This window comes from Babylonia areolata, chromosome 4, assembly GCF_041734735.1.
Source record: "Babylonia areolata isolate BAREFJ2019XMU chromosome 4, ASM4173473v1, whole genome shotgun sequence".
NCBI classification, from domain to species: domain Eukaryota; kingdom Metazoa; phylum Mollusca; class Gastropoda; order Neogastropoda; family Buccinidae; genus Babylonia; species Babylonia areolata.
Window position 1 is genome coordinate 11,847,318 of NC_134879.1, and position 15,000 is coordinate 11,862,317.

At 44.2% G+C, this 15,000-nt stretch overlaps 1 protein-coding gene across 1 annotated transcript; it reads right to left on the minus strand.

Annotated features, from left to right (window-relative positions):
* Positions 1-8,852: 8,852 nt before the first annotated feature.
* LOC143281566 (uncharacterized) lies at positions 8,853-11,924 on the minus strand. The gene has a single exon (XM_076586797.1). It carries the CDS (start codon positions 11,899-11,901, stop codon positions 10,918-10,920), a length of 984 nt encoding a protein of 327 aa, XP_076442912.1. The 5' UTR covers positions 11,902-11,924; the 3' UTR covers positions 8,853-10,917.
* Between the last annotated feature and the right edge of the window lie 3,076 nt (positions 11,925-15,000).

Below are 15,000 nucleotides of genomic sequence, written 5' to 3' on the forward strand. Positions count from 1 at the left end.
CTAGGCCTGTATTCCACCATGTTAATGTCCAGATTTCATGCAGTGACCAGGCCTGTATTCCTCCATGTTGATGTTCAGTTTTCATGCAGTGACTAGGCCTGTATTCCTCCATGTTGATGTCCAGTTTTCATGCAGTGACTAGACCTGTATTCCTCCATGTTGATGTCAAGTTTTCATGTTGTGACTAGGCCTGTATTCCTCCATGTTGATGTCCAGTTTTCATGCAGTGACTAGGCCTGTATTCCTCCATGTTGATGTTCAGTTTTCATGTTGTGATTAGGCCTGTATTCCTCCATGTTGATGTCCAGTTTTCATGCAGTGACTAGGCCTGTATTCCTCCATGTTGATGTTCAGTTTTCATGTTGTGATTAGGCCTGTATTCCTCCATGTTGATGTCCAGTTTTCATGTTGTGATTAGGCCTGTATTCCTCAATGTTGATGTTCAGTTTTCATGTTGTGATTAGGCCTGTATTCCTCCATGTTGATGTTCAGATTTCATGTTGTTGATTAGGCCTGTATTCCTCCATGTTGATGTCCAGTTTTCATGTTGTGATTAGGCCTGTATTCCTCAATGTTGATGTTCAGTTTTCATGTTATGATTAGGCCTGTATTCCTCCATGTTGATGTTCAGTTTTGATGCTGTGACTAGTCCTGTATTTCTCCATGTTGATGTCCAGTTTTCATGCTGTGACTAGGCCTATATTCCTCCATGTTGATGTCCAGTTTTCATGTTGTGACCAGGCCTGTATTCCTCCACGTTGATGTTCAGTTTTCATGTTGTGACTAGGCCTGTATTCCTCCATGTTGATGTTCAGTTTTCATGTTGTGACTAGGCCTGTATTCCCTCATGTTATTCAGTTTTCATACAGTGACTATGTATATATTACTCTTTACTGATATTCATTTTTAATGCAGTGACCAGTTCTGCTATTCCGCCTATTGATAATCAGTTTATATTTTGCGACTAGGCCTGTATTCCCCTATGCTGATGTTCTTCTTCTTCTTCTTCTTCTTCTTCTTCTTCTGCGTTCGTGGGCTGCAACTCCCACGTTCACTCGTATATACGCGATTGGGCTTTTTACGTGTATGACCGTTTTTACCCCGCCGTGTAGGCAGCCATACTCCGCTTTCGGGGGTGTGCATGCAGGGTATGTTCTTGTTTCCATAACCCACCGAACGCTGACATGGATTACAGGATCTTTAACGTGCGTATTTGATCTTATGCTTGCGTATACACACGAAGGGGGTTCAGGCACTGGCAGGTTTGCACATATGTTGACCTGGGAGATCGTAAAAATCTCCACCCTTTACCCACCAGGTGCTGTCAGCGTGATTCGAACCCGCGACCCTCAGATCGAAAGTCCAACGCTTTAACCATTCGGCTATAGCGCCCGTCTGCTGATGTTCTGATTTCAAATAGTGACTGACTGTATGGCCCCATACTGATGTCCAGACCTTTGGTCCCCTTTGCGGTGTTTTAAAACCAAGAAGCAGACCTGCATTGATACGCAAGACAGTTCAGTTTGCAGTATCCAAATTTTCTGTCGGTTTCCTGACAGCTCTGTATGCAGCATGATGCAGAGGTGCCAGCCATACGGACCAGTCCTATCTAATCTTAGTGCCGCATAGTACTCGGTGAAAACATCCACTTTGCTGAAGAAACATACACGGTCCTGGTCAGAAGAGTTGCTTTATTTCCGATTATAAAGAATACTAGCAAACGCTCGGCAAAATCCAAATTAGTGATTCACTACTAAAGATTTGGATTTGGATATTTGGATTTTGCCAAGCGTTTGCTAGCTTCCTTTGTAATGGGAAACAATGCACTGTTCTGACCAGATCGTGAATGGCTTCCACGGCACGTGACTGATCTAAATAAGTCAGGACACACAAGGTCAGCAATTTGTATTTTAACTCTCTCCGTACGAACGGCGAAAGAGACGTCGTTAACAGCGTTTCACCCCAATTACCACCATCAAAATATTGCAAGAGGAAGGCTCTTATACTGAAGAGGTGAATGTTGACAAAGAATACCACAATTCTGACGACAGAAGCTAAAGGTTGGGTCATTGAGACACCCACTGGACATCCGAGGGGTCTGTGTAGAGGAGAAAGAGGGCTGGCCGTACTGAGTGAGTTAAGAAGGAAAAAGACTGCTCAGTCAGTTTATTTTGAAGGAAAAGTCATTCTAAAAATAAATCGTCGTTTGTAATCAGGCATCAAGGCTTTGTTCATTTTTTGATTGATTGATGTGGATACTTATATAGCGCCTGTCCTCGGTGGGAGACCAAGCTCTAAGCGCTTTACAAACAAGGGGTCATTTACACAACAGGCTGCCTACCTGGGTAGAGCCGACTGACGGCTGCCATTGGGCGCTCATCGTTCGTTCTCTGTGTCGTTCAATCATATTTCAGGCACGCACACATACACACTCAGGCAAACATGTAATATTTAACATTTTACGTGTATGACCGTTTTCGTTTATTTACCCTACCATATAGGCAGCCATACTCCGTTTTCGGGGGTGTGCATGCTGGGTATGTTCTTGTTTCCATAACCCAACAAACGCTGTCATGGATTGCATGATCTTTAACGTGCGTATTTGATCTTCTGAGTGCGTATACACACGAAGGAGGTTCAGGCACTAGCAGGTCTGCACATATGTTGACCTGGGAGATTGGAAAAAATCTCCACCTTTTACCCACCAGGCGCCACCGAGATTCGCACCCAGGACCCTCAGATTGAAAGTCCAACGCTTTAACCATTCGGCTATTGCGCACTTGTTAAAATGTATCTTCGCATCAAAAGCGCCACCATGTTTGTGACTTCAGAAAATTGTATACCCGTTCTGCTTTGCTGGCGAGGTTGCGTATTGCTGTAGATGAAATGATACGGAGAAGATCGGAAAGAATACTGTGGATAGTACTTAAAATGGATTTCGGGGTTGGCATCCGAGCATCTGTTCTGCAGCTTTCTAAAATTTTTGACCGCTCGATGCGCAGAATTCTTAAACTTAATAATGCACCAATGTATCTGGGCCTGTCATTCCCACACAAATGCACACATATACACACTTGACAACATACCCGCAATCAGACACACACACTATTCAGTTTACGTGAATTTGCATGGCAGCATATGTCAAAAAGCTAAATGTATTTGTGATACATAGAGAGAACTGTCTAAATCCACTGTTTTCAGCTTCTGTAAACCGTCTTTTTTTCATTTTTTGCCTCTGCGAGCCTGTCTTTGTTCTGTTGGCGAGCACTGGAAAATGAACAGTTTTTAATGCTCATCCGTGTGTGTGCGTGTGCGTGTGCGTGTGCTCGTACATTTTTGAGAGATAAAGGCACTGAGATAGGTGAACCGGGAATGGCGGGTAGGCGAAACAGGACCGAGTCCAACTATGAAGAGGCTACTGAAAGTGCTCGCACCATCAAAGTAGTAGGCGAAACGGGATTAAGCGAATCGGACTTGCTCCCTTATACACGTCCCACTCCTGTCCCCTTCAAAGAAGTTATCAAGGTTTCTATTCCATGCTTGGCATATACGACACCAGGCCCCCACCCCGCCCCCCCTGCACCTCCCCCCTCCCCTTATATCCCCCTCCTTGTCCACACTGCATGACTTGGGTCGTGGTTCCCTTCACTGACAAGCCCGCATGCCCTTCCATACCACAGCTGTAGCCTACACACTGACTGGGGCGTGTCCTGGTTCCTTTCACTGACCAGACCACAGGATCTCCAGGGCAGTTTCAGTTTTCAGTTTCAGTAGCTCAAGGAGGCGTCACTGCGTTCGGACAAATCCATATACGCTACACCACATTTGCCAAGCAGATGCCTGACCAGCAGCGTAACCCAACGCGCTTAGTCAGGCTTTGAGAAAAAAATAATAAAATAAAGGTGAGAAAAGGCACGTGCCCAAACTCGCTCCACTTATCGGACAGGGAGGTGGAAATGGGCACGTGCCAAAATTGACATCGTTGGGTGTTTCTGATTGATTGATTGATATGGATACTTATATAGTGCCTACACAGTATCTTCAGTCGGAGACCAAGCTCTAAGCACTTTACAAACACGGGGTCATTTACACAACACGCTGCCTACCTGGGCAGAGCTGACTGAAGGCTGCCACTGGGCGCTCATCATTCATTTCAGTCCTGCGTCATTCAGTCAGATTTAGGCATGAACACAAACACTGACTCAGACAGACATGTAACGTTTTATGTGTATGACCGTTTTTTTAATTTACCCCGCCATGTAGGCAGCCATACTCCAGTTTTGGTGTGTGTGCATGCTGGGTATGTCCTTATTTTCATTACCCACCGAATGCTTACATGGATTACAGGATCTTTAACGTGCGTATTAAAATTTTGATCTCCTGCGTGCATATACACACGAAGGGAGTTCAGGCAATAGCAGCTACGTCTGCACATATGTTGACCTGGGAGATCGGAAAAATCTCCACCATTTATTGAACTGTGCCCAAAATGACTCCACGGGGAGTGTAAACACTGGTAAGGTCAGAAAGATAAGTAGGCCCAGCGGAATGGAAAGCAGAATAACAGAGACACGCAACTTTGTATTTAATCCTCGCTTCAATGGGGAGCCAATGTAGAGCGTGGAGGTGAGGAGACTGAAATGTGATCAGTACGTGGAACTCTGAGAGTCAGACGGGCAGCATTGTTATGAAGTTTTTGAATTCGCTGAAGAATATTATGTGGACAGCCTATGAGAAGAGAATTACAGTAGTCAATTCTTGACAGCACAAAAGCAGAAATAAAAGTTTTAGTAGTTTCAACAGAGAGGTACTGACGGATAGAGTTGGCGTGACGAAGATCACAATTGACTATGCGTATCATTTCACACCAAGGTTACAAAATCGAGATTTTTTTCAAATACAGTCGGTATCTAGATGTATGATGACATAAATCTATATTTCCTTCATTGTCACCAAATGCAGTGCCATTGGCCAGTCAACAGTGCTTTCCGAGGAGAAACTGTCAAGGGACATAATCAATGCAGTATTATCAATCACTACTCTCTAATGATTCTCTCCCCTCTCTGTCTCGTACACAGCAAACTTGCGGGAATGATTACTTCATATACATGTACACATTTGACTGGCCAACAAAATCACACACTTGACTGACTTACACAAACTGACTGGTCTGATTCATTAAGATCGTAGCTATCAACCAGCATCAGTCTCTTGCTTCTCCGTATGTAATATGCAGCTTCTGTTCAAGCGCGCGCGCGCGCGCATGTGTGTGTGAGAGTGAGAGAGAGAGAGAGAGAGATTTGGAATGGTTTATTCACAATCAGGCCACAGCCCCTAGTGAAGGGGGTATACGTAAACATAATACAACTCAGCGAAAACACATAAACAAATAAGCATTAATATAGACAACAAACCATGCATTGTATCCGTGTAAATTTTTTAACAACAAAAAATACATTGTAACTGTTTTACGAAGTAACAATTGAGAGAGAGAGAGAGAGAGAGAGAGAGAGAGAGAGAGAGAGAGAGAGAGAGTGTGTGTGTGTGTGTGTGTGTGTGTGTGAGTATGCATAAGTTTTTATATTGATATGCACTTGTATGTATCCTAATTTGTACTGTATGTGTGTTTGTGTATGATTTTCGATATATGTTCGTATCTTGTTATGTACTATCCCCCCCCCCCTCCACCCCCCCCCCCTCCATATTCCTTGTGACCCCGGTACACTTGGTAATAAAGACATATTCTATTCTATTCAATATTCCCGAAGAGGGTTCTTTTTCCACGTGACATGACATTAGACTTGCAATGTATTTTCATATTTATTTTACTGACTGCATTTAGTGCACTGCAGTGTTCTGTAAGATGGGGTTAAAGAAAAGGAAAACAAAGGTTCATTGCATCTGAAACAAACAAAACAAAAAACAAACACACAAAAAAACAACAACAACAACAACAACAAAACACACACACACACACAAAAACAAAAACAAAAACGCCGGGATCTTTTTTTATATTTCATTTTAAATAAGGTGTGGAAGTGTGCACCAGCGCGTGTGTTTTATGCAGTGCAACATAACAAACTACTGACTATGGTGAACATCATTGTAATGACTGACTGAAGTTTAGAACTGGCCAATGTCACGGACTGGGCCGTATGTGACTCAACGATGTCAGAGTGTGTGAGGCTATTTCTGAACTTCTACTCTTCTTTTTCTGCATTCGTGGATTGCAGTACGTGCATTCGCTCGTTATCTACGTGAGGAGTCGGTTTTAGCCAATGTAAAAGACCGACCGTTGTTATAGCCCCGCCGTATAGGCAGCCACATTCCATTTTCGGCGAATGTACTCCTGGAGTTATAGCGCACCGGCTGAAGGAAGCATTGACAATGCTTGTGCAGTACATAATCATGTGTGTTTTGTAATTTGAAAGGGAATCCTTGGCTGACAACGACGTAAACCGAGAAAGGATTAACTCACTCAGTACGGCCAGTCCTCTCTTCTCCTCTACACAGACCCCTCGGATGTCCAGTGGGTGTCTCAATGACCCAACCTTTAGCTTCCGTCGTCAGAATTGTGGTATTCTTTGTCAACATTCACCTCTTCAGTGTAAGAGCCTTCCGCTTGTAATATTTTGATGGTTGTAATTGGGGTGAAACGCTGTTAACGTCGTCTCTTTCGCCGTTCGTATGGAGAGAGTTAAGTCGTAACTGCAGTGCATTACGTCACACTACACACCACACTCATGCATGCACACACACAGAGTCTTGTCTACACAGGTGATATACACAAACTGGTATCTGTTTGTTACTGCAGCCGTCAGTAAGATAGTGACGTGTAGAGCTGTCTTGCTTAATAATAACTTCGAGTTTCAAATCAAGACAAGAATCATTGACACACAGGGTAATTATATTGCGAAAAAGCATGATGCAAAGAAACAGAGACATATATATACAGGGGGCGGGGGGAGGATGGAGGGAGGTTTGGAGAGAGCAAGAGCGACCTAGACATATACGCAGAGAGACAGACAGACTGAGATAGTAGTTATGGCAAAAACAAACAAACAAACAAAAAAAACTGCTAATGGAATCTAGAACAGCTCTCTCCACACTCTCCCCTTATTCACGGTCATAAAGGTGACTTTATTTGTAAAGTCTGTTATAATGATAGTACACGTTTCTCAATCACTCAAACCACAATAAATCGCAAAAACATGTTCACGTATCATATATAAGGTTAGTTGTGTGTGTGTGTGTGTGTGTGTGTGTGTGTGTGTGTGTGTGTGTGTGTGATCTGTCAGTCAATGGCGCTAAAACTGACGCAGATCAAGATCATTGTCAATCAGGTCTGACAAAAAGTTACACTGGTTACGTCCACATAAAATCACACGAACAGATGCTCTGAGTTATGAAAATAAAAAATAAAACCGTGAGGCAGACCTAAACAAAACTCTTCTTTAGACTGGACAACAAATTCATATTTATTTTTAATTGTATCTTTTATTCTTTGGCTTTTTATCATATAACAAACTGCACAAAAAATAAAAGTTTTCATACGCTTCAGAAAACAGGTATAATTCGCAAAATGTAAAAAAAAAAAGAGGGGTTTCTTAAATTACCCAGGCCGCATATGGACCACCCATGGCCTTTCACTGATTTTACAAACGGCTGTTTCAGGTACAAGTACGCCAGGTACAGCTTGGGGGAAAAAAAAAAAAAAAAAAAAAAAAAAAAAAACGCGTTTGAAAAATCGGTGTTTCAGCCCAAAAAATTGACACTTATTTTCTGATTTATAAACGAAAGCTGTACGTTTTAATCATACAAAACAAAAGTACATGTGCAAGATAGTGCCTCTGGTTACAAGTGGTACTTATTACATTGGCTGCACACACCGTTTTTTTGCCGGAAATTCAGCCGTCATTTCAACATGCTCCCCAAAGAAGAAAACTGTGCAGATTCCAAAGTTGTCCTGAACTGATTGTGAACCGTGTAGGTAGGCAGGTATACAAGAGCAACTGGCAGTGTCTGACTATGTTGGTGCGAAAGCGCTTTGGTTTGTCTCTGTACAAGATTCAGCGCTATATAAATGTCATTCTTCTTCTTCTTCTTCTTCTTATTCCAGTGTAAAAGTTGCGTCTGGCTGACTGCGTAATGCACGTCTGGTATTTTTTTCCTGACCGTGTTTAGTTAGCACTGTTGACTTGAGTGGCAGTGTGTCTGGTACGCCTGGTATTCCTCCTACCTCTTGCGCTGTTCTTCGTGGTCTGTGTTCCTGGTGTGGTTATCTTCCTGCTTTATCTTCCCGGTTGATTATCTTTGTTGTATGGTTATCTTCATGGTTTATCCTCGTGGCTATCTTCATAGAAATCTTCACGGTATCATCTTCATGGTTATCTTCAGGGTATGGTTATCTTCAAGGTTTACACTCTTGGTTATCTTCACGGAAATCTCCACGGTATTGTTATCTTTGTGGTCGTCTTCATGGCTATCTGCATGGGAATCTTCACGTTATGGTTATCTTCATAATGATTTCCATGGTTATCTTCACACTTTATCTTCACAATTTATTTTCATCGTTATCTTCATGGTATGGTTATTTTCATGGTATGGTTATCTTCATTTGTATGGTTATATATATTGTAATCTTCATTGTATGTTATCTTCATGGTAATCATCATGCATGGTAATCTTCATGGCATGGTAGTCATCATGGTAATCTTCATGATAATCTTCATGGCATGGTAATCAGCATGGTAATCTTCACGGCATGGTAATCAGCATGGTAATCATCATGGCATGGTAATCATGGTAATCTTCATGGCATGGTAATCAGCGTGGTAATCAGCATGGTAATCATCATGGCATGGTAATCATGGTAATCTTCATGGCATGGTAATCAGCGTGGTAATCAGCATGGTAATCATCATGGCATGGTAATTAGCATGGTAATCAGCATGGCATGGTAATCAGCATGGCAATCTTCATGGCATGGTAATTAGCATGGTAATCATCATGGCATGGTAATTAGCAAGGTAATCAGCATGGTAATCTTCATGGCATGGTAATCATCATGGTAATCTTCATGGCATGGTAATCAGCATGGTAATCTTCATGGCATGGTAATCAGCATGGTAATCTTCATGGCGCTGTTTCTGGTTGTACTTCATGGTTATCTCCATGGTTATCCTGTGTGTATGCATGCTTGTATGTTTGTATGTATACATGCATAGATTGATGTGTATATGTACTTTGTTCTTTTGATGCAACGTCCTTTCATAGATTGTAATGTTTTTCACTCAGACTTGCCGGCATGTTCTGATGAAAGGTGTAACGTACTGTAATCAGGAATATAGTATTGTAAAGCGCTCAGAGTAACGTTTATCTGATTAGGCGTTATATAAATAGATTGATGTTAGCGTAATTACCTCACTGTGACTGGTGGCAGTTCAATTGCAAAATGCAGCCTGCTGCAAGAAGGGTAATCAGCAGTAAATGAGGAGGGTTTAGACCTTCGGCTTTTCGCTTTATGAACATGACAAGAATACGTATGATGTTCAGTCTTCCAACAGGCTTGAAGTACGTCTTTCCGTGCAGGTTGCGCACACCAAGCTGTTGCTCTGTCTGCTGTCCGCCGCATTTATTCGACCAGCTGTGTGATTCGCTTTCCATGAAAAGGTTGGGTTTTTTTTGTCTTTTTCACAAAGTCAAATCAAATCAAATTATGGTGGTTAGACTGAGTTAGAGCCTCGCCGGCCACTAAGGCCATCTCAAGGATATCGGCACGTTAGCATCTACTTCAAGTCAAGGGTAAAAAGAAAAGAAAAAAAAAAAGGTAGAACAAAAACTTGTCATTTTTTTTTTTTTTCACAATCTGTCTCTTGTCTCAGTTACCTGACTGAGGAAGTCGTGTCTGCTTTTCATCTTCCTGGCTTACTGGATCCTGGGAGAACTCACTCCACCACTCAGAGTTGGGAGTGTGATTAAAGGAGGCCCCGGGCAAACACCTTATCCAGTGCACTTAGAGAAAGGAGTCATCACGGCCCTTGTCAATTGCAGTCAGTGCCATCACCTTTGCTCTGGAATAAGGTTTCTCTCTTTGGCATCCTGCATTTCTTGAGGGAGGGAGGGGCGTCGCCTTCTCTCCAGCAGAGGCAGAAGAGGACGCGCGCAAATAAGGCTGGTTTCCCTTCCTTGATGACATCTGGTCGTGCTGACCCATTTCCTGATGTTTCGTCACTAGCGACTGCGTCATCTGTATGCCCTCTGGAGCTGTGCTCTCCGTCGAGTGAAAAACAACGACAATCGTCCATCAATCATAATCACACGCAGTCTGTACGCGAGCAGTTAACTCAAACAAGATACAAAGGAACAGTTCGATATACTTCCTTCATTAATAAAAACCATCGTCCATTAATCGTAACCACATACAGTCTGTACGCGAGCTGTTAACTCAAACAAGATACAAAGGAACAGTTCGATATACTTCCTTCATTAATAAAATCCATCGTCCATTAATCGTAACCACATACAGTCTGTACGCGAGCAGTTAACTCAAACAAGATACAAAGGAACAGTTCGATATACTTCCTTCATTAATAAAAACCATCGTCCATTAATCGTGACCACATACAGTCTGTACGCGAGCAGTTAACTCAAACAAGATACAAAGGAACAGTTCGATATACTTCCTTCATTAATAAAAACCATCGTCCATTAATCGTGACCACATACAGTCTGTACGCTAGCAATTAATCAAACAAGATGTACAGAGGAACAGTTCGATATAAATTTCTTTCATTTCCTTTAGGTAATGAACAAACTGTTACTGCAGTGTGTGCCCCTACTTTCTTCATTTCCTTAAAAGGATGTGAACAAACTGTCAGCGTAGCACGTGACCCCAGGGACGAGGCAGGCAGTCCACTAGGTGGCCAGCTGTTGGTCCGACACGGCAACGACGGGTTTCCTCAGCAGACGGCGGGACACGGGGTCCCCGTAATTGACGGCCCAGGCCCGGGGCCTCTTCTGCTCGTTCCGCGCCCTCTGCTCCCGCGCTAGCTGCTTCAGGCCCCGCACCCTCTCGTTGATGGACGTCCGGGGAGACCGGAGACCCCCCGTCAGGAAGGACCCCCTGGGCGGTGAACATCCACCGCCTTTCCCACCCGTGCCGGAGGTGGAAGGGGGCGGGTCATCGGTCGTGGACAAGGAATCGATGGAACGGTGACTGCTGCTCCCGTCCTGAACCCTGTCCCACTCCCCGGTTCCTACGGGGATGACGTCAGGCACGTCGGACACCTTGAGGCGGTGGTAGCTGTGAGGTCTCCGGCAGGGGAAGTAAGGGCACGGGGTGAGTGCGGACAAGGCCCGGAAGCGACACGCCTGGTGAGTGTCTCCGCCGTGATGATGGTGATGGCCGCGAGGGAGAGACATGGGCAGGTCCAGGTTGAGGAATCCGCTTGAAGAACGCGGTGAGCACGTGGTGAACTTAGAAGAAGAATCAGCGTGGTGGGGGACGGCTTGGAGATGGAGGTTCAACGATGACGAGAGAGGTGACGTCTGCAGAACTGACGACGCTTTGGCTGGCCGATGATGATGGTGATGATGATGTTGTTGATGATGATGATGCTGATGATGCTGTTGCTCATGATGCTGCTGCTGATGATGATGATGGTGATCCAGGTCTTCCCGCCGTCTGTGCAGTCCCTCGTGCTCGGGTTCCTCAGCGTCGGTCAGCTCCTGGAGGATGGCCTGTCTGGAGCGCCTGAGCACGCGCGCGTTCTGCTGCTGCCGTCTGTCCAGCACGTGCAGCTGGCGGTGCAGCAGGGCCGTGGCGTTCTTGTTCAGCTGTCGCGCGTGCAGGGAGGACCTCTCGCGCTGCTTGCGGAGCCGTTTGCTGAAGGGGTCCATGGCTGAGTGCACGGTGGCGGGAGGGGGAGGGGGTGGTCTGAAAACAAAAATTGTTTAGGATGTCACATAGTCCGTGACAGTTACAGTGAGCTTGTTTCTTTATCTAGTGGCATATACAGATTTCACAGACACAGACACAGACACATAGTCACACTGACACAGACACAGACACACACAGACACACACAGACACACAGACACACAGACACACACACACACACACACACACACACACACACACACACACAATCTCCTTAGAGTCTTCTTCGTTCGTGGGCTGCAACTCCTTCGTTCACTCGTAGTATGTACACGAGTGGGCTTTTTACGTGTACTAGTGACTGTTTTTACCTCGCCGTGCAGGCAGCCATACTCCGTTTCCGGGGGTACACACAAAATGAAGGCGCCCTTTTATTAAAGCAGGCAGGTTTTCACAAACTGATTAAAAAAAAAAAATCAAGAGAAATGATTTAGATAATGAACTCTGCATACGGTCTGCTGTTAGCTTCTCATTGAACACACAAACAGCTGTTTCAGGAACACGTACACCAATGTACAGCTTGAAAAATGCGTTTGAAAAAAATCGATGTTTCAGCCAAAAACGTACAGCAATTCGGTGGTCTTTCATTCTTAAAAAAGAAAAAGAAAGTGCATGTGTAGGGAAGCACATCTGCTGAGGAGTGATGCTGCACACACCGCTGTATGCCGAAAATTAAATCCTGCATTATTTCGCCATGCCTCCTAAAAGAAATCTGTGCAAGTTCCCAAAGTGGTCCCAAACTCTGTGAACCCTGTGTGAATTTTAACTCTCTCCATACGAACGGCGAAAGAGACGACGTTAACAGCGTTTCACCCCAATTACCATCATCAAAATATTGCAAGTGGAAGGCTCTTATACTGAAGAGGTGTTTGTTGACAAAGAATACCACAATTCTGACGACGGAAGCTAAAGGGTGGGTCATTCAGACACCCACTGGACATCCGAGGGGTCTGTGTAGAGGAGAAGAGAGGACTGGCCGTGCTGAGTGGGTTAAGGCATGCGGGCGAAGTGAACGTTGTCTGTGTGCATGCGTTTCGTTTTCTTTCCCTTGCAGTGTTGTACTGTGTACTGTGTGTATGAGCGTCTACCGGGATGTGAGTAGGAGCTTCTTAAGGGCATTTAAAAAAAAAAATGTTGTTCTTTTAAATCTGTTGATGTCTTTGACACGTATGATTAAAATGTATTTGATTAAGGGATTTGAAATCAACAGATGTTGCGGATTCAATTGCATGCGGGGAAATGCTGTCTGTATATATGCTGCTAATGTTTCATGTAGAAATATGTCGTGTAATGTGTGCGCGCGTGTTTGTGTGTGTGTGTGTGTGTGTGTGTGTGTGTGTGTGTGTGTGTGTGTGTGTTTGTGTGTGTGCGTGCGTGCGTGTGTGTGTGTGAGAGAGAGAGAGAGAGAGAGAGAGAGAGAGATGTGCTTGCGTGCGCGCCCGTCTGTGCATCCATTAGCATGAGAGAGAATGTGCGTGGTTATGTGTGGGTATGTGTGCGCATACGCTTGCATACGGCTACAGTAGCGCGCCTATAGGTAACTCAGACATAACTCCACCAGACAGACTGACAGAGCTGAGTTGAACGACATGTTAGTGTTCGCCCATAAAAAAGTTAAAAGACAAGTTGTCCGATCCTGAGCTTTTTGGTGAAGGTCAAACACGGTAGCCTTTATTTCTTTCTTTCTTATTCTGAATTCGTACCTGCCTCTCAAACCACCTGTCTGTCTGTCTGTCTGTCTATCTCAGTCTCGTATAAACATATATTATGGTGGGGGTTAGGGGGTGGGCGGGAAGGAGAGTATAAGTTAATTTCCCAGGTTGTCGACGACTGCGTGAATGTAGAACTAACACAATGGGAACATTGTTCGGACCATTAGTCACCTATAAAAGTTGCAGTAATCGTCAGTGCAAAGCTGCTAGTGCAATGACCGAACCTGTTCTGACAGAAAGTAGTGTGAGGTTCCAGAAAGCACAATTTGGACTGCACCCTTATTTACACAGCGTACGCAATAGGGCGTGAGTAAGTAGGGCCATGCAATAGCAGTCTGGAATGGGTCACCTGCAGAGGTGAGGAAATGTTCCCTTGATTTGGGGGAAGTCTTTATTGTAGGGGGTCGGTACGTAGCTGTAAGTGGTGTGCGTTTATGTATGTTGGTGCGTGTGTGGGAGCAGTGTGTGTGTGTGTGTGTATGTGTGTGTTTGTATGTGTGTGTGTGTGCGTGCGTGCGTGCGTGTGTGTGTGTGTGTGTGTGTGTGTGTGTGTGTGTGTGTCGCACTTGCTTGCTCGAGCACCCGCGTCTGTTCGTCCGTGTGAATAAATGACATCTTTTTTGACTCACTTGTTCTTGAATAAAATGCAGTGGGGTTTTTTTCCATTAAGAAAAAAAAGTCTTTTCGTAATTGATGATGTAATAATATCACACCATTTCATATTTTCTCCATGGATGGACACACAGTGTTTTTGTTTTTTTGTGTTCCTGGGTAAAGATATAATTATGATTGAGGTCTTTAGATATGTTACAGACGTTTATCAAATAATCAAAATATACTGTGTTGTGGAGGAAGGAAAACAAATGTTTGCACACAAACTGCACAGACAGACAGAGAGAGAGAGAAATGGATCGATAGATAGAGAGATTGATAGATAGATAGACACACAGACAGACAGACAGACAAACAAACAAACAAACGGAGAGAAGACACACGATCACCCCTCTACGCCAGTCGCGCTTTATCCACCGTCTCACCAACGTGTAATCAGTCAGATATTTCAGCCCAAAGATCAGAACCACTTTAACTCTCTCCATACGAACGGCGAAAGAGAAGACGTTAACAGCGTTTCACCCCAATTACCATCATCAAAATATTGCAAGCGGAAGGCTCTTATACTGAAGAGGTGAATGTTGTACAAAGAATACCACAATTCTGACGACAGAAGCTAAAGGTTGGGTCATTGAGACACCCACTGGACATCCGAGGGGTCTGTGTAGAGGAGAAGAGAGGACTGGCCGTACTGAGTGAGTTAAGCAGACCGGTATTCCTACCTTTAAGTATATCCCAC